This window comes from Nematolebias whitei, chromosome 8 (assembly GCF_014905685.2).
Source record: "Nematolebias whitei isolate Nwh7 chromosome 8, NemWhi1, whole genome shotgun sequence".
In the NCBI taxonomy this organism is placed as follows: domain Eukaryota; kingdom Metazoa; phylum Chordata; class Actinopteri; order Cyprinodontiformes; family Rivulidae; genus Nematolebias; species Nematolebias whitei.
In genome coordinates this window covers 38,825,731-38,846,638 of record NC_056505.1, presented here as the reverse complement: position 1 = coordinate 38,846,638, position 20,908 = coordinate 38,825,731, and the positions used below count along the sequence as shown (strand labels likewise).

The 20,908-nt window shown below is 43.4% G+C and overlaps 1 protein-coding gene across 1 annotated transcript in view; it reads right to left on the bottom strand.

Moving 5' to 3' along the window:
* bicdl1 (BICD family like cargo adaptor 1) overlaps positions 1 to 19,859 on the bottom strand; it is a 45,395-nt gene extending 25,536 nt beyond the window's left edge. Inside the window, exons 1-2 of the mRNA XM_037680615.1 lie at positions 19,091 to 19,859; positions 16,426 to 16,641 (exon numbers count right to left, since the gene is read on the bottom strand). Of these exons, the coding sequence (XP_037536543.1) occupies positions 16,426 to 16,641; positions 19,091 to 19,465 (591 nt within the window). The 5' untranslated portion in view covers positions 19,466 to 19,859. The remainder of the gene's footprint in view (positions 1 to 16,425; positions 16,642 to 19,090) is intronic.
* Between the last annotated feature and the right edge of the window lie 1,049 nt (positions 19,860 to 20,908).

Sequence of the window (20,908 nt, the reverse complement as noted above, 5' to 3'; positions counted from 1 at the left end):
AGGTGAAGGAGACAGACACGAGGTCAGTGATAGAGGAGACAAGTGATAACATCAGGTAGGAATAATTACATTAGGGAGAAATTTAAATTCATCACTAAAATGGAGCACATGACAAAAGCTGAGCTGGAGGAATCAGTGACCACATATGCCCTGACCACTTGTGATGTTTCAAGAGATATCATTCAAGAAATATACCCAGCAAGCCGTCTACTGAAGGGTTACAAGGCTCTAGAAAAGTTAAATTTCCTAATTCAAGAGGACCTTGATTTGGTATTTCCAAATTTGACAGTAGCCCTTAGAGTATTTTTAACCATGCCTCTGACAGTTGCATCTGCAGAGAGATCATTTAGCAAGCTGAAGCTCATCAAAACATACCTTCGTTCAAATATGAGCAATGATCGCTTGTCCCAGTTAGCAGTGATCTCTATTGAAAACAGTGTGGCACGGTCTATTTCATTTGATGTTATACTTGACAAATGGGCAAATGCAAAGTCACGGAATGTAACAGTTTAAATGTCATAAATGTTAAAACTCTGACATGGACTCCAGGCTGTTAAGATGTCATATTTCCGCTACATAAAATGTTGAGCACTGACTGAGTACCACTACTGTTATATATTTGTACTTTATAAAACTTCTTATTTGTTTATGATTGAAATGATCACCTGATATAATATGTAACATTAAAAAAATCTGTAATATTACTACTGTATTTTCTAAGTGCATGACTAAGCTGTATGAGGCGGCAAGTAAAAAGGAGCGGGTGGGGGGGCGCCGATGATGTGTTCGCATCCACCTCAAAAATATGTAGTTGCGCCCCTGGTCATACCTGTGCTATGGATGTGCAGTGCAGGAGAAAAAAGTTTAAAAAAAAACAGCAGGAACAAAAAAAGAGCAAGTCAAAGTGGAGCGCCCGTCAGCGCTGCCATACTGCGGTGCACGTGACGTCACACCACATTTTAGATCAATATCAATCCAAATGATTGAGCCATGACCATTTTTATATTTCTAAAGGCCGGTTGGCTGTGGGTTGAGGTTAGGAATAATTCATTTGTAGCCGTGCACCCAATAATAATGTCTTTACGTTTTAATAAAGCTTTGGTAACAGACACAAAAGCACATGAACAAAACATAATAGTCCATCTTTCTTTTTCAGTTCAAAACACACTCCAGGACAACACAACAGAAGCCACAATTTGAGTCTGACTTTAACTTTGGTTTCATCATGAGCTCATGTCTGTAATCTGCTCCATATTTAAAGAGCCAGATGTGCATGTGAGTGCACCAGATAAATCCTGCTGTTCACTTTAAACTGATGTGCAGCAGCTCAGGCCACAGTGGTAACGTCACATCTGATCTACTGGCCCAATAAACAGACGGAGGTGAGGTCGGACTGAGAAACTGTGACTGCAGATAGTCACTTCATCTGGGACCAGAATTCCTTAGATTCTAGATTATCAAGAGACGAGGTCAAACAGGAGACATAAAAAAATATATATATAATAATCCAAAGTTTTTCTTCCTCTGACATCAGTGGAAACAAACGCTGTGGATTCACATCGAGGCTGTTGGACCAAACAGATGCATCAAGGGTCTTAGGAGGCCCACCCCCTGCATCCTGGTGCAGTTCTGTAGCGCATATTCCCATGGTAACGCCACCATTTGCATGTCACTCTGGTTGTCATAGCAACCAGAAAGAAGTGGGATTGGTGGAGCAGCAACTTGCCGGTCTTATTTGTCTTTTTTCCTTAGCGGAGTTCACAGAGCGCAGCCTGATCTAAACTCAACGAGGACGGACCACTTCACGTTCAACCAGTTGCACAACAAATTCTGACAACCTGTCCTCAGCGTGCGGTAAATCCCAGGGCTAACACCAAGATGGCTGGACTGATGCCCACCAGCAACAGGCTGTTGATGGAGGCATGACACAGGATCTTATCTGAGTTCACTGTGGACGAACTGTACCAGAGAGCTTCCACATCACAAACTGTGTCTGACTCTCGTCCTTGAATAAACCCAGATATGTTTGGTTTGTTGAATCATTAGTACATTACTCTTCTACAGCACCAAACAAACACAGTTGATGAGTCACTCGAGGCTACTGACAGCAGTTTAATTCTGTAAAAATGACCGTGGTCATAAAGCATGTAGACACTCGCTGTGGGAGTCCATGCATATCCAGGTGCATGTGAGCCAATGTGATTACAGAAAGGTCCCGTCCTGCGGGGGAGCTCTGATCTGATTAGACTTGAAGAGATTGGCTGTTCTGAGAGCAACACACACACACATACACACACACACACCTCCTGGATCAATCAGCGTGCATGTTCAGTGATGAATATAATGAATCAGTCAGAACTGGAACATTCTCTTCATCATGCACACTCAACTGGAAAAAGGTAGATTGCTCCCTGCAGGTCAGGAGTGAGTCTTTGCCTGAAGTGGAGGAGTTAAAATATTTCTGAGTCTTGTTAAGTGATGGTAGGATGAAGCAGGAGATGGGTTGATGGATCAGGGCATTTTACGCAGTAAAGAAGTCGTTGCTCATCTAATTTAAGATGCTTCTCTCTCTGGAGGTTATCTGACATGTCCCATTGGGAGTAGATCTGAACTCACTGGAGGGATTATGTGTTTGACCTGGAAATACCTTGGGAAATTCAAAGATCTCAGTGAAGGAGTAACAGTTCTTTAGGATGTTCAGGAACATCCCAGGGACCAGGAAGTCTCCAGCCTGTCATGTCTGAACCTGCTGGAACTGCAGTGTTTCTGTCCACAATGAAGACAGTTTGACGTCCCGGTGGACTGAGAGGGTGACCAGGACTGAAGTTTCTGCTCCAACACCAACACCTTTACGCTTGTATGAAGTGTTCAGCTGCACAAATGCCCCTTTTGTTTCTACCAGCCCATGAGCCCCAGCACATCCGAACTAGTTTCTGATTGGATAAATCAGACTAACATTAGACTTCTGGAAGGTAGAACATTTGTGAATGATAATTAAAAGTCAGATCTGTGTCAGAAAACCAACCAAGTGCGATATTTTTACTAGTTCTGTCAAAAAGAGTGGTCAAATATACAGAAGAAATTACACCAGATGATTGTTGATGGATAAAATAAGTCTGTGATCGAGGTGCAGTTTGCTAAGAGATATTTAACTAACATAGTGTGGTTGTGTTGATATATTTAGGTCTGTTTATACACCGTTGACCTTGTGTGAACTAGAGACAATCTACAGCAAATTCAAACCTGTGTAGCCAGTTCTTGTTCTTAAAAATACATATTTGATGTTTCCACAAAATTCCTTTGCTGACATGTCATATTCCAACTATGAATCACCTTCCAAGTTTGCAAAGCAGAAATATTTGATTCTCCTTTTACCGTTGATCTCTGGCAGCATCCAGACCCTCCCTGGACCATTTGGTACAGAGATTAAGATACACCTTTAAATGTAGGCACGGTCCGGGGGCCATCTGTCTCAGTATTTGTGGTGTTCTTTTTAATCCATTAATTAATCATTTAATTTAACCAATGCTGATGTTGTTTTATCTGAAGCCTGGCTCACCAAATCTGTTTTAACTCATCTCCACTGATGGGTACAGTGCTTATTGAGCTGACCGCCCCAGGAGAGGGGGTGGGGTGGCCCATTTTGTAAAAGGCAAGTTTTTGTTAATGTTGTGCTTTCTCAATCCATCAGTGGACAAATGGAGCTCCTGACCTTAAACAGAGCAGCTCTAAAGGATGCAGCATTACTGTAGTGGGGTGTTAGAGACCCCCATCAGCTGCTGCTGGTACGCTCTCAGTGCTAACTTCTAACACAGCTCCAGATTTATGCAAGATCTTTCCTCTAATAATTGGGACCCTTACACATCTTAACCTCAAATACTCTAAAAATCCTCTTTGATTGATTTGTTTAGAACCAATGCCCCCACCAATACTCTGAGACTGGTGTCTTTGGGGATAATGTGAGTGACCTTTGTGGCAAAAAGATGCTAAAATTCCCAAATGACCTTTTATTATTGCATGAAGTGATTTGAAGCTTTTTTTAACCAGGGTTTTTTCATTTATTTAAAAATGAACCTTATTGGTGATGATGAAAATGTTTGGAAACTATTTTATGATTAGTTCTCACAAACTGTGGACAAACCTGTCCAGAGGTTAGAGGTGATGCTTGGTTCTCTCCCTGCTATTTCATGAGAAAAATCCAGCTTGACAAAGGCTGGAAAAACAGGGACCATGGATAATCGGCCTCACTTTAGGCAAAAACGCAACTATTTTACCTCATCCATCCGACAAACCAAATAGCAATTTTATTTGTCAGCAATAACGGAAAATCTAAATAACTTCACAGGGTCCTCCTCTCTTGGAATACCAAAAAGGCTGGCAGGCCCAGATCATGTGGAACCCAACTTTTTACAGGCTGCTGCTGATTATTTTGCTAAACATTTAATTAATATTTTTAGTATGACTCTCAAGGCAGCACGGTGGCACAACTGGTAGAGCTGCTGCCTCTCAGCGAGCAGGTTCCTGGTTCAAACCCCGGTCCAGGGACCTTTCTGGGTGGAGTTTGCATGTTCTCTCCATGCATGCGTGGGTTTTCTCCGGGTGCTCCGGTTTCCTCCCACAGACCAAAAACATGCATGTTAGGCTGATTGGTAACTCTAAATTGTCCCTAGGTGTGAATGAGTGAGTGAATGGTTGTTTGTCTCTATGTGGCCCTGTGATGGACTTGCGACCCGTCCAGGGTGTACCCCGCCCCTCGCACAGTGATTGCTGGACATGGGCACCAGCGACTCCCGTGACCCAAAATGGAATAAGCGTGTAAAGAAAATGGATGGATGGATGGAGTATGACTCTCACTCAAAATGCTATTCTTAAAGTCTAGAAATCTGCACATGTACTACCTCTGTTAAAAGTAAGAGATCCCACTTAATTCAACTACTACAGATCCATTTCAAATGTATCTGTTGAAGCAAAGGTATTTGGAGGGGTCCCCCAGGGTTCCACCCTAGGCTCACTCTTATTTACTATGTTAATAATCTGGGTCAGAATGCTTAAAATGCAAAAATACACTTTTATGCGGACGATACAGTATCTTACTGCTGAGATGGCACTTTTTCCCAGTCTTTTGACTATTTACAGTCAGCTTTTGATACTGAGCAGTCATGCCTGCCTTAACCCAAACATGTTTTGAAAGCCACTTGATTTTATGCTAGGAAGATATTAAAAGCTTCTCTTAATATTAAAACGCTGTGTGGCACTCAAATAGAAACAGTGACACAATATAACTATTTGGGTAGTCTAATTGATGAAATGTTAGCTTTCAAACCTCAAATTGAACAACTAGTAAAGAAGCTTAAGCTATGTTTTTATTTTGGAAATAAATCATTTTTTCCTATGCCATCAGGAGAAAGCTGAGCTGGTGGAGGTGTCGTTGGTGGACTGATGTGACCTGCATGCCTCTGCCCAGTGCCTGCACTGGTTAAACACAGTGCATAATCATGCTGGTTTCTTACAGGCTGCTAAGCTCTTACTCATCACAGCACCCTGTGTGCCAGAGCTCGTCCCTGACCATGAGTAGGCTCACACATTGGCACCTTTTTATTTATACAGTAAAGCCATTCTTGGGTTGCTTCCTTCCTATATTTGTGGGCATATTCAATTTTAAACCAGTTAATATCAACTGTGTTCAAATGACACCCTTTTATTGATTGCTCTTGAGGTTCATACAGAAGAACTTTGTTAAAAAAAGGCTTTATGTTTCCTGCAGTGTGAAATCAATTATAAACTAAGTTAAAGCTTCAAGAGCTGATCCCAATCAGTGCTTTTTTAAATTTTTATAAAGAAGGTGAAAGGTTTGGAGGAAGACTTGTTTGAAGTTTGTAAGCTTCCCTTCTTAGCCTGATATGCTGCTCTTGCATGTTTCTTTTATACTGATGTATTATTACTTATATTTTATACTTTGATGGGGTTTTCATTGGGCAGCACGGTGGCGCAACTGGTAGAGCTGCTGCCTCTCAGCGAGCAGGTCCCTGGTTCAAACCCCGGTCCAGGGGCCCTCTGGGTGGAGTTTGCATGTTCTCTCCGTGCATGCGTGGGTTTTCTCCGGGTACTCCGGTTTCCTCCCACAGACCAAAAACATGCATGTTAGGCTGATTGGTAACTCTAAATTGTCCCTAGGTGTGAGTGGGAGAGTGAATGGTTGTTTGTCTCGTTTGTCTCTATGTGGCTCTGTGATGGACTTGCGACCTGTCCAGGGTGTACCCCGCCCCTCGCACAGTGATTACTGGACATGGGCACCAGCGACCCCCGTGACCCAAAATGGAATAAGCGGGTAAAGAAAATGGATGGATGGATGGATGGATGGATGGGGTTTTCATTGTTTCTAGTAGTTTATAATTTTCTGTAACTGGTGCTGGAGCCTTCTTGGCCAGAACTCTCTTGAAAAAGAGATCTTGTGATTTTAATGAGACTCGCCTAGTTTTAGAAAAATCAATGAAGTTTAATTAATTATTGCACCCTGAAAGAAAATGAGTGGATGTGAAGCAAAAAAACTTGAACCTGTGGCTAAAATTGACCCAATTTAGAGATCAGTTTATTTGTGAAATATAAATCTTCCACTGTTTGATAATACGGTTAAAACTGTCTTACTGCTGTGCAGTTGTGTCAGCTCAGAATGAAACATCACAAAAAAGGTGCAGACCAGTTTGAACTTCTTTGACTGAACATCTAAATCACCTGCAGTAATCAAGAAAAGTAGACTTGTGTTCCTGACTATGCAGATGGATGTTAGGACGGATTACGACTATTCTCTCACTGCTGCATCTCACTGCAGGAGTTACATCACTCACTGTGAAGTGCTCAGTCCTATTCATGTCATCCCCCATGAACAGAGGGGGCCGGGGTCCTCCTCTGTTTAGTCAAAAGGAGTCTGGTGAGGTGCCTGCAGTTTTAGCTACCGGTATATGGAGGATTAAGTGACTGTCTGCAAATAATGTTTCTTTCAATTTGTTTAATAAATGAAAATGAATATCTAACTAGAATAATCACTGTGAAAAACCATATCATGTTGCTGCTGATCTGTTTCATGTTGCTGCTGATCTGTTTCATGTTGCTGCTGATCTGTTTCAATGTTGATGTGTTCATGCGTGCACATCTGCTCACAGACTCATGTTCATGTTTGTGCTGATGTTCAATGTTTTATGTTATGAGTGCTTAGTGTATATTTAGTTGATGTTTTTCTTAGTTCATATCTTAGATGTTATTACTGTTTTTCTTATACATTTTATTGTTGGATGTAACTGGGACCCCGTGTACATAATTTCGCTCCACCACATGTACCACATGAGGTGCGAATGACAATAAAGAAACTCTGACTCTGACTCTGACTCTGACTGACTCTGAAAAGCTGACATTACAGACAATGTAAAAAGTATATTATACCACCATTCATTTTAATACCTGAGTGTATATCTTTAACTGATTATGGTTATAACAGTAGATTTTACACATATTGAGATTAACCTTTGTGTGGTAGTAACTGAGCATAATCTCCAACAGAATGACTGATAATAACTTCTGCAATATCTTTATTTTACACATTGCATGCAAGGTGATGAGCAATATGTATTTCTTCAGAAAATTCTTGTTTCATCCTTGTCTCTGAACACAAAATATTTCAGCCAAATTAATTTTAGGTAATGTTTCTACCATGCCGTGCTTGTATGCAAACACTATCATGTTAGAATATGTGAAAACTGTCAACCTAAATTAAAAAATACCGTAAGTAGCAAATAGGCAAAAAAAAAAAACATCTAAACTTTATTTATTTATACAAATTCATATCCCTTTTTAATTGAAACTGTTTACTGATTCATGGCCCTCAGCAGCGATGAACTTTTTAGTTCTTTTCAAATTTTATGTGCTGTTTTTGTTTGTTTAATCAAGTAAAAATACAGGTTGTGGATGTCATTTCTGTCAGATACAGGTGTGTCTTTACTCAAGTTGGATTGATTAAACCAATAAAAGTGGACACTTTGTAGAAACAGTAAACAGATCCATTCACTGCAAAGCTTTTCTTTCTGCAGCTGTGCAGCCTCCATGCCACACGTTGATGCTGGAGCACAGGATGCTCTCCACTGCACACCTGTAGAAGGAGGTGAGGACTGAGATTACCAGACCAGCTTGTCTCAGCCGTCTGAGGAAGTAGAGTCTCTGATAAACTTTCTTGATCAGGCTGGTGGTGTTGTTGCCCCAGCTGAAGTTGTCATTCAGGTGGACACCTAAGTACTTGTAACCGAAGATTACTTCCACCACAGATCCTCTTATTTTCAGGGGTGTAGTGGGGTAGGTAAGTTTGCTCATTCTGAAATCCACGATTGTATCCTTCATCTTCTTCACAATGATGTGGAGGTTGTTCTTCCTGCAACAGCTCTCCAGGTGTTCCACCTCCTGCCTGTAACTGAACTAATCATTGGTTGTGATGCATCCAACCACTATTGTCTGCAAACTTTACAATATGACAACCTGGATGGGCAGGTGTGCAGTCATATGTAAGCAGAGTGAACAGGAGGGGGCTCAGCACACAGCCCTGAGGGGAGCCAGTGCTGAGGGTTATGGTGGAGGAGGAGAAGTTGTGGTTCCTCACAAACTGCGGTCTTTTGGTTAAGAAATTCAGGACCCAGTTGAATAGGGAGGGTCTTAGTCCTAGTGTGAGTAGTTTGTCCATCAGGGTCTGGGGGATCATGGTGGTGAAGGCGGCTGTGAAGTCCACAAAGAGCATACAAACGCAGGAATCCTTTTGCTGCAGGTGGGTGAGAGCAGTGTGGACCACAGGGGAGATGGAGTCCTCTGTTGATCAATTCTTGCAGTATGCATACTGGTGTGGGTCCTTCCTGACATCGATGGTAGCTTTGATGTGGGCCATGACCAGTTTTTCAAAGCATTAAACGACTATCAGGGTGAGGACTACCGGCCAGTAGTCATTCGTCCAGTCACTGCAGACCTCTTCAAGATTCAAGATCCAAGATTCAAGGTTCTTTATTGTCATTCGCATCACATGTGGTACATGAGGTGGAACAAAATTGTGTACACAGGGTCCCAGTTCAGAATCAGAATAAGTTTTATTATCATTGTACCGAAATACAGTGAGATTATGTTCGAACAGTTGTCCGAAAGATGGGCAGAGTGCACGTTGCTGCTGCTTCTACGAGTGCGGCCGCTTTTTCTTTTAGATAGGAAAAGGGGGAAAAGCCATGAGGAGAGGATAGTGATATTACAAAAAAGATTTCTTCACATCTTGTCCTTATCAGGACATGATTTAAAACATTAAAATATTACACAGCACATTTACAGACACATTACATACTGTATGCATTTGATGACAAGACGGTGAGATTTGTCCATGAAGCACTTCCAGATAGCATCATAGTCCTGATAAGATGTTGGTGTCAGTCGGTACAGCTCTGATAAGCTTTCACAGAAGTTCTCGAGTGGGGGGACGGGGGGGGGGGGGGGGGCGGATAGACAGAGCTTTCTTAGTTTACACATATCCCAGGAGAAATTTGATGTTGGCCTACTTCGAGGCCAAATGGGGGAGTCAGATTCAAATAAGCCACAGTTTTTTTAGACAAACTTATTTCTTGTCAGCCTTGAGTTTTGCTGGTACTTTTAATCCAAAATGGCCATATTTGTGGGCATTCCACTGATCCATGCTTATTAGCTCCCTCCAATGTTGTTCACAACATGCTGGCAAGTCCCAGAAGCTGCAAGTGGCCTGCGATTCTCACAAATCGCTTCCATCATACGGTTTAGCTCATAAATCAGCTGATTTTGAGTGCTCAAAGCATGAACAAAACCTTCAGACAGGGTCAGCGGCTTTGCCATGGCAGAAACTGCTGTTTTTTTAATAGCCAATAACATAGGTATCTGCCAATGCCAAAAAGCAGAAACCCTGCTATCATGATTCCATGATTCCAATATCTTTGGCGTCTTCCTGAGACAATATGGAAAGGCACATCAGATCCATGACATATCCTGCCATGTGTGTCTCAGCGGGGCATGAGGGTCCTCCGGGACCCTGTTGCTTTGTTGAAATTTTTTTTATGGATTGCATTGAAAGTTCAGCTGACCAGATCCATGACAATAGTTTACGTTTCGGAAGATATGTAAATAGGAGCTCTGATACACAAGACATAGAGCAAAAAAAACAGGAGGAGGACGGAAGATGGAAGAAAGGCATTCGTCTTGTACGAGAGTGAGTGAGGAAACAAAATCCAACAAAAGTATAAAATGTAAAAGAAAAACAGTAATAAGATCTCTTGGGAACTGGGATGATGGTGGTGGTCTTCTGGCAGGTGAGAACAGTTGCCAAGGTGAGGGAGGAGTTAGCACCAGCAGCCAGCACCTTGCAGAGCTGATAGGCACAGTCTCTCAGCACACTACTCAGGATGTTTTCTGGGCCAGTGGTTTTGTGAGGATTAATCCTCCTGAAGGTCCTCCTTACTTCTGCTGAGGGCACGCTGAAGAACTCCTGTTCAGATGGTGAGGTGAGTCTGGTGCTGGGTGGTCTATTTGGGTCTTCAAAGTGGGCATAGAACCTGTTAGGAACATCAGGCAGTGATGGGTTCCTAGGGCATTGTGTACCCCTGCTTTTATAGTCTGTGTGCACTTAATGCCCTTCCACATACTCTGTGGGTCTTGTGAGGATACATGTCCCTGGTTCTTCCATGCGTATGTTGCTTTGGCCCTCTTAATATTAGCAGCCAGCTCTTTTTTTGCCCTCCCCAGTTCCTGTGAGAAAACAGACATGAAGGCAGTATCCCTGACTTTCAGCAGGGTATGGACCTCTGCATTCAGCCAGGGTTTCTGGTTTGGGTAGCACATTACAGTCCTGGTGGTGGCGACATCATCAACACACTTGCTGATGTATCAGAGGAGAGCAGATGTGTATTCCTCCAGATCCAGTTCTCCCTCATTTACAGTGGACTCCCTGAAGATCTTCCAGTCTTTGCATACAAAACAGTCCTGCAGTGCAGAGTCACTGTTGCTGGGCTACACGGTGATGGTTTTCTGTGTTGGTCTGGTACGTCTCAAGGGAGGGAGGTAGACAGGGGTCATAAATATGGAGATGTGGTCTGAGAGGCCAAGGTGGGGGCAGGGTATGGCTTTGTATGCAATTCATGTTGGTATAAACAGTCTAGTGTAAGCCCCATGATGGTATGGTCACATGCTGATAAAATCTTGGCAGAATGTCTTTCAGGTTTACGTGATTAAAATCACCAGCCACCACATAAAAAGCCTCCGGATGCTTGTTTTAAAGCGAGCTGATGTTATCATGTAGCTCCCACAGAGCGACCTTAGCATTAGCATCCGGAGCTATATAGACAACAATGATATACACCGCCGTAAACTCACCAGGTAAATAATGTGGTGGACATTGCACAGTCAATTGTTCTAAAGCCTCAGAACAAGAATTGTTTATCAGATCACAGTTTGTGGACCAACCTTTGTTTACGTAGACGCACACTCCGCATCCCCGTGCCTTCCCCGATAGTTTGCTGCAGCGATCTGCCCGAAAAAAGTTTGTTGTCAAGTTGGAATGCTGTTTCTGGCGTGTAACGAATTAAACCAATAAACTATTAAACCATGTTTCCATGAGGGAGCACAGTTCCTCATTTCCTCTAAGACCCTCTCAGTCGTAGAAGATCCAGCTTGTTTTGAAAAGAGCGGACGTTGGCCAGAAACAGAGATGGAATCAGCAGTCTATTAGCATTAGCCTTCAGTCTCGCTAACCCTTCGGCCTGTCTCCCCCCTTCTTCATCCGGGCACAGCACTTTCTCTTTCCGTTTCCTCCCAGGCTCTGATCGAGGTGGCAGCTTAAATTTCTCCTCCCCTGTTTTTTTCCTTCTTCCTGCTCTGCTCTCTGTCTGTCTGAAGCGCCTGGGTCTCATCTCCCGAACATAAATTAAGAAGATTATGGATTTGGTATCGTGGGCGTTCAACTCTATTTATAAGATTTTTTCATCAAAGCGACAAGGTCCTGGAGAACCGGCATGTCCAGCTGAGACTACATATTTGGACTTATGATAGCAGGGACTCTGCTTTTTGGCATCGGCGGGGCTCTGTTTTATCGACTTTTGAAGAAGACTGCGGGAGCAGTTTTGGCCATGGAAAAGCTTCCGAGTCAGTGTGAAGGTCTGGTACTCGCTGCGGGAACTTTAAATCGTCTGGTCTATGAGCTTAACCGTAAGGTGGAGGCGATTGAGAATCGCAGACCACCTGCGGCTTTTGGGACTCGTCAGCGTGGTGGGTTTGACCTTGAAGGAGACTCATAGCATGGATCAGTGAAATTAAATTCCACAATTAGGCTTTTTCGGAACCAGAACGCCCAGATGGACTCAAGGCTGAAGAAAAAAATCTGTCTGCCTGAAGAAAAACAAATATTAAGCTTATCTAATCTGACTCCCAACGGCCTTGGAGACAGGCTGACTATCAAATTTCTCCTGGGACATGAGTACCCAAGGACAAAAGCTTCATCTATTCCCGCCCCCCGAGAACTTTCTGTGCAAGCTTATCAGAACTGCTGGCTGGAACAACATCTTCAGAAACTGTGGCTGATCTGAAAGAGTTTTTTGATGTCTCAAATCGTGTCCTGATAGACAAGATGTGAAAGATCTTTTTTTTGTAATACCACTATCTACCCTCATGTTTCTCCCCCTTTTCCTATCTAAGATTATTATCTGATAAGGATAAAATGGCCGCGCTCTCCTGTAGTTGCAGCTTCGTGCACTCCGCCCATCTTTTGGACGACTGTACGTACATATTCGCGTTGAACCTCGGTGCAATTCCAATAACGTTTATTCTGATTCTAGACCGACACTGCCTCCACGCTGATGTCCGTAGGAGCTGCAATCTGCCGAGTGTAGATTTCAGATTGTTGTAAATGGCTGCTGTATTCAAAGCCAAACCTTCTCTTATGCTAATAAGTTCGGTTCAGCTATAATTCACATGCTTAAAACGAGCGGAATCAGGCTCGGAGCCGATTTCAGAACAGAGAAAAGCTGGATTTCCACCGGGAGCCTGGGAAGCTGCTGCTTGAGTGTGCACGGCCATCTCTGGTTAGAGACTCAAACCTCTTCACCACGTTAAGGTTGTGATTATGTGGATGGGTACACAGTAACTTCTGGTTACTGTGTATGAGAATGTCTGAACAACTGTACGTCTCAGTGGTATAGATATATATTTTTTGCAAAACTCTATTAATTGTACATGCGTATTTTTTTATATTTTTGTTCTGAGCAGGGTCAACAGGTCTATTACAGGTACAGGATCCACCTAAAGAGTTAAGTGTTATGAGAACCAGGAAGGGCAGATGAACGTAGCAGGAGGTCTCGTGTGGCTTCACGACTGCCAGGTTTCTTGATGGATGAATTCAATTAGACTTCATGAATTTCACCCAGTTTCAAACAAAAATTCAGAAGACAAAACTTTTTGAGAGAAAATCTTTATAGATTTCCAAACCCAGCTTTCAACTGAATGAAACATTTAATTGCCGGTATGCTGTGTGCTTTTACAGCAATCCACAGGTGAGTTAAAGGCAGAGGTGTAGCTGTTTTGATCAAACCTTAAAAATACTGTTGTTTACAAGCGAACACATATCAAACACTCAGAGAAGGATTTATCAATAACTCTCAGCTACTGCTACAACAAATTTTAATTCGATATCACTAAAATAACAGAGTTCTAGCCATTTTTGTGCTGGCTGTTATGAAATAGCTGCAGTGGTCATCTTCAAGTGTGTAGATGAACAGATGCTCAGATATATTCATCAATTAACGCGGATTCCTCATTTTTCTGAACTGAATAAAACGTGCATTGAATTTAATGAAATGCAACGTGAGACGTCATTTATGTTTGACCCATCAAAATGAATGCGGTCATTTATTTACAGAATCAAAGTTTAACATCAAACATTTACATTAATTTGGCAAATTATGAAAATAACAACATAAGCAATCAATCAGGAAAAATCATACGGCCATGATTTTTCCGTTGCTTCACCACAGACACTTATGAAAACTGTACAATTATGATCTTTTACCCACACGGATGTGGATGAGCACTTTACACAGACATTTCTAAATATCTGGAAGAATTTCTACTTGAGGGAGGAGTTTAAAGATGGGAAAGAAGTTTAAAGAAGAGTAAAAGATGGGGTTTGAGGGAGTGTGTTAACAGAACGGCACTCTCTGGGCTTTCTTCAGCTTTTCTTACGGTACACTTCGGTGGTGAAATCGACTCTTTTACCTGGAGATGTCTCAGGTGAGATTCCGTTTAACGCACCCTTCAGCGTCTCCGTAGGATGCTGTTACTCCTCCGGAGTAGCGGCGAGACTGTCCGACACAAGCTCACCTCAGTGGAAAATGTTATAATCCCATGAACCTCGGAAGAGCTCTGTTGTCATGTCAGGATCTTCCCGGCTCCCAGAACTGGGCTTCTCTCACAGAACTGAACTGAACTGTGTCTCCAACAGAACTCCATCAGAACTGAGTGGAACCCTCACAGCACTCCAGCAGAACTGAGTAGTTTACAGATCTCGAGCAGAGCTAGAACCGACCAAAAAGTACCGACAATTTAAAGAGCCCTTTTCCCGGTTCATACGGGAGTCTCCCATTGGCCAGAACCAACCAGACGGGGTGTGTTTTGTGACGTAAAAGGTTAGAATGCAGCAAGAATTGTTATGGAAAGATCAGAAATGTTCTCACAGACAGAGAGAGTTTTGTTTTGGCGCGTTTCAGAAACAGGTGCCAAAACCTCTATATTTACGTCTGAGAGGATTCTAAAAACATGACAGTTCGTTCCAACAACTTGTTTTGCGTTTGACTCCAACCTTGGGCCAACGTACACTTGCTCATTCAAAGACAGAAATCAGAAAATGCATAAAAATCTGTAACAGACCTCAACATGAATTCTAACTTTGCATGAGAATTTAAAAATCATTACACAGTTAATAAAATTGATTAGTTCACTGCAACATCTAAAATGGTTTGAACTAAGACACTTTGATTATCAACATTTGTAAAATAGTAATGATAATAAAAAAGAGAGTGTTCTTTTCACTTGAATCTTCAAGAAAGAAAGTCTCAGGATGGGTGAACCTGTATCTCTGGATTCAAATCAATGAAATGACAGTTTCTGTCCCACAAGGTTCTTAAGGTCAAGGATTTTGACCTTAGGCTTAGTCGTGACACCAGATTAAGTTCACTACAAGTGGATTTACTCTAAAAGTTAATCAGTTATTAATATACAGGACGATTACTTCTTGAGAGCGTAAATACAATTAAACTTGTGGTTCATGAGATATTTCACTAACAGACAAACATGCTTGACTGCAAAGGTTAATGATATTGTTATGTTTTATGTTGTGGTTTTGCACATTTTAAGCTAAAGTTTTATGCAAAACCACAACAAAACCAAACAACTGATTACAAAAGTTTATTTTTTATTTTTTGGGGTGGGTGGGGGGGTCATATATATCTTGTGGTCACAAGCCCAAATCATCATGCTTCCACCACCGTGCTTGACAGTTGGAGTGAAGTGCTTGTTTGACATAAAAGTTTCAAGAGTGGATATAAAGCTCTGATGGAGGAGCAAGAAAATCAACAAAACTAACATTTTAACAGAAAACTGAAGCAACGTGAACATTAATTTAAAGTCAAAAACATGCCTGCCTTTTAGAAAATCTGTTTTTTTAAGTAACGACTGGTTTGCTGTGGGTGTTCCTGTTTTAGAGTCAGCTGAGCAGATTGAGAAACTGTCCTGAGCTCCTTAGAAAGGATTAAACTCCCAGTTCCATCAGTCTCTGACACGGCAGACAGTCTTCACCCTGAAGTCTGTCGGGTGTTTCAGTCATCACTCTGCTCTAACCTTTACCCTCAGCCCACAGTGGAGCTTCAGGCCTGTTTCTATCCATCTGCCAGTCATCACAATCCACATGGGAGCGTTTTATAACCTCAGCAAGCCATCAGTAACTGCACTTAAATTACCTGTGAATAAGCAGAAAACTGTTGCATAATCCAGTCGTTGTAAATTATTCAACATCAGACCCAGAAGCATCACTCTTATTAATCAGGTGACGTGAGACAGACAGGCTGACTGAAGGTAGATCCAACCTGGGGAGTTAGGAGTGGATCTTCACTGGGATGAGCACCTTATGTCATACCAGTCACACACACACACACACACACACACACATGTGCACACACAAGCACTTGCTGAAAGGCATTTAAAGCACCACTAGGACCTCATGACACAAAGACAACACATTAAACCTTTCTTCAGATTGTCCCAAATGGACTAAAAAGCCTTATATCTGACCCCCCCCCCCCCCCCCCCACACACACACACACACACACACAGGTTTCTACCCACCCTGCTGAGTTGCTCCAGCAGCCTGTGGTTCTGCTCAGAGAGCTCGCTGATGGTCTTGGTCTTGTCCCTGTCCGTCTCCCTCAGCTGAGCCTGGTGGCGCTCCAGCTCACCCTGCAGCTGCTGGACGTCCGTCTCCAGCTCGGCCACCCGACCCTCCCACTCCCCCTCTCGACTCTCCAGGCGCCGCCGTAACTCGTGCTTCTCTTGCTCCAAGTGCTGGGTGTGGATGAGGGGAGAGAAGATGATAAAAGTTTAATAAAAAAGACTTTTTGTTACCAACACAAAATATAAATTGGGCCTTTTGACCATTTTGGAGAAAGTTGAACAGTTAAACTAAAACTCACAGTAAGTTCTGTAATGGCCTAGATTGTTCTGTAAATCTTATAAACACATATTTTATTTACATCGGAACATAGTTAACGAATCAAATGTTTAAATTGAGAAAATTTACTTTTTATTTTTTAAAAACCTGATGTAATTTAGGCTTTGACAGCTCAAACAAGTTGAGACGAGAGCAACAAAAGGCTGTAGAAGTGACTGGTCATTGGTTGTTGTGAACAGACCAGTAAATGGCAAATGGACTGAACTTATATAACTCCTTTCTATCTTATTTCAAGATAATCAAAGTGCTTTACACTACAATCTGTGCCTCATTTACCCATCCATACAGCTCTATACTAGATCTCTACAAAGCTAATTGAACAAATCATTCTAAAGAAACTAATCAGAGCTTTTAGATCACATTCATACACTGATGGGACACACATCAGAGGCTATGAGGGGTTCAGTGTCTTGCCCAGGGACACTTAGACATGTGACTGCTGGTGGATTCAAACCTCCAACTCTCACATTGGAGGACGACTGCTCTAACCACTCAGCCACAGCCGCCCAGTAAGAGGGTTGGGTATCAAAAGAGATATTTAGAGAAATCTCTCAGGAGTAAAGATGGACAGATGTTCATCGGTCTGAAAAAAAAAGTCTAATGATGATGGAAAAGTTTCAGAATAATTTACTTCAATTAAAAAAATGGGATGACTTTGAATATCCCATCATGTACGGGTCATAAAGAAACGACTTGAAGAATCTGGAGAAACATCTGAGCTCCAAGGAGGAGGCTGAGGATCTTCATGTCGTCAGCAGCGCTGCATTAAAACAGGTCTGTTAGAAGCATCACTGTCTGGACTCATCACAGTCTGTAAACACAGTTCACTGCACCATCCAGAAATGCTGTTTAAAGCTCTATCATGCACAAAAAGTAATCTGTGAAGACCATCCAGACACGCTGCCATCTTTTCTGGACCAGAGCTCATTTATTTGAACTGAGATACAGTGAAAAACTGTTCTGTGGTCAAACAATCAAAATAAGAAATTGATTTGGGAAGCCACGATTGCAACGTCATCCGTACTAAAGAGGAGAGTTATTACCTGCTATTAGGGCTCAGTTCAAAAGCCAGCCTCTCTGATGGTATAGGGCTGCATTAATGACGATAGCTCTGGCAGCTTACACTTCTGAAAATGCTCCATCAATGCAGAAAATGATATTCAGGCTTAAGAACAATGTATGACTTATGGACATGGACACCAACGACCCCTGCAACCCCGAAGAGAAGAAGCAAGTTGATGATGAATGGATGGATGTGCTCCCATCAGGAGGACACATCTCTCAGAAAAGGTCTTTGGTGCTAAACTTCATATCAGATCCATGACAACAGCTTTGCAGAAGAGTCCAGGTGCAGGTCCACCTGCAGTCCAGACCTCTCACCATCTGAAAACATTTGGTGCATCGTGAAACAAAACCTCCCAGGACCGTTGAGCAGCCAGAGTCCTCCATCAGACAAGAAAGGGACAATATTCCCCTCCAGCAGCTGGTCTCCTCAGTTCCTGGATGTTCACACACTTGTTTTCTTGAAGAAGAGGATGCTTCAAAGTGGGAAACATGACCCTGTCCCAGATTTTTGAGATGATGTGCTTCCATCACGTTTTAACCTAAAACCATTACAGTTTCTGAGTTTAAACGTTGGACACAGTTCATGCTGAGTAAAAGATCATGAGGTTTGTAACTTATTCTGTTTTAGTTTACAGTTTGAAATGGGCTTGTGTCTGCGCATGGAAAAATATCATTTGTATGGTAGTGACATGTAAGACAAGCTGTGGCAGGATAATAAACCAGTTGATGACAGAGATCTGACAGTAGCTGCTGTAGTGACACTTCAGATTAAAGACGACTTCTTAAACTCAAAATGTGGAGAAGCTCTGTCTCTGCAGAGGCCAGAGCTCGGACTTGTTGTCATGATTAGAGCCAAGGCCGAACCAAACGAAATCTGAACTATGTTCTTCTGCAGATAATGAGAGAAGGCCAGGGGCAGGCTGCTGCTGGAGTAAGATATGAAAGCAAATATGTGACAGGGAGCTGAGCTTCAACATAAGGATGAGCTGGATCAAAGAGCAGAGCAGATGCTGAGCAGATCCAGCAGATCCAGGAGTAAACAGGATTAGTCCCTGCGGTTTTCTGAATCAGGTTAGTTTGTGTGAACATGATAAAACCTCTTATCGCTGTGTGGGAAACTTTTTACAACAACAACAAAGTTGCTGTTTTAATCCATGACCCAAATCTGACAACATTGATATTTCCCAGATTAAACACAAAGTTCTTCGACTTGTTTACCTCGAGCTTCTCGTTCAGATCTTTGTGCATGTTCTCATATTGCTTGGTCAGGTCCTGGTTCCTCTCCAGCAGCGCTTTGCCCAGTTTCGCTGCCAGAACCAAGTCCTTCTCCTTCTGACGGAAGAGGAGCAGCAGGTCCGCGCAGGGCGCCTCCGGCTCCGCCACCTCCTCCTCGACTCCCTGCTCCCCGGTGATCAGGGCCAGCTCCTCCTCCAGGGCCGTGCCCAGGCCTCCGGAGCCGGCGCGCCGCAGCGGGGGCCCCTGACAGCCCGGGGGCTCCTGGGGGCCCGGGCCGGCTCGCAGGGAGTCGCTGTCCAGCTCGAGCGGTGCTGAAAGCGCGGAGGAGCTCTGCAGGTCCAGGCAGAAAGCCGACATGTCTGCGCCCTGAGGAAGAGGAGGAGGAGGAGAGGCCGCGGACGGCTGAGTCCGGATCAGGAGTCCGGATCAGCCCAGCCCAGTCGGGACCTGCTTCTTCAGCAACTCGTTCATTTTTCCTCTCAACGCGGCGCTGAATCCAGAGTCTTCCTCAGCCCTCTGTGGTTGACTCAGAGGAAACACCTCCTCCTCTGCAGACCAGTATGCTCAGCTGGTGACACTGGTGTTTATCCCGGGATGGACCGGCCCGACGCGCTCCTCGCTGCCGCCGCTCGCTCGGGTTCTGTCTCGTCTCGGGGTCCAGGATCCCCCATAATGATGAGCCTGCTGGACCCGGGCCACCTGCCAGACACACAAGAGAAGCGCGCCGCCGGTGCTGTCTTCAGTGCGCGTTCACGCCGCGGCAGTGACGTCAGCTGAAACGTGTTACAAACTGTCTGCTCATTGGCTGAGAATGATAGCGCCATATTTTAGTGCGTCACACACGCGCGCACGCACACCTGTAACAGCCAAAACATTTGTCTCAAGAAACAGACCTAAAAGTTACAGATGGAAACATGTGAGGTTCTCACAAGAGTTTAAATGGAATTATTTAAAATAAAACTCTTTATTTAATCAGGACCTTTTGGTTTTTAGGAATTGCCAATCCTCACTTTGATTCTTGTCAAACAACAAACCTGGAGTGAAATTTAACCCCCCCCCCCCCCACACACACACACACACTCATCAAATAATGAAATAAACTGTGAACAAAACAGGTCTTCATCTCCATCGACTTACCTGTGGTCGGGTGGTGGAGGCAACAGGTCCAGGAGGCAAACTCAGACCTCCCTCTCCCCAGTGCACCCTCCAGCTCCTCCTTGGGGACCTTGAGGTGTTCCTAGGGTACAGGGTCTGCCTTGAGGCCTCCTCGCAGTGGAACATGCTCAGACAACCTCTAAAGGGAGGCAGGACCAGGAGTCATCAGATGAACTACCTCAACAAACTCCTTTTGATATGGAGGAGCAGCAGCTCTTCTCTGAGCTCCCCCCAGATGACAGAGCTCCTGACCCTGGCCACCCTTCAAACTTCAAGACCACAGGCCAGGGTTGGAACATAGACAAATCAGTAAATTGGCAAACTGGTCTCAGAGGGGTCAGACCAGGAGCAAGTCAAAAACCTCGACAGATTTCAGGAAGAAGGAGAACCATCCCTGGAGCCAGAGCTTTGGATCCTGCAGCTCAGCTGGTCCAAGCTCAAAAAACAGGCAGGATGCCACCTCCACATGGATCCACCACCTGCAGGGAGGACCATCGAGATCAAGTGCTATGGAGGGATATATGAGGGAGGGTCCCTGGGCATTAAAAACTTGCTCAAGGGACATTGAAAAAAAATGAGGTAGTTTAGTTCTCTATTTTCAGTTTATTAAGAATATTTCAACAAAGTGTTGTAAACTAGGTACAG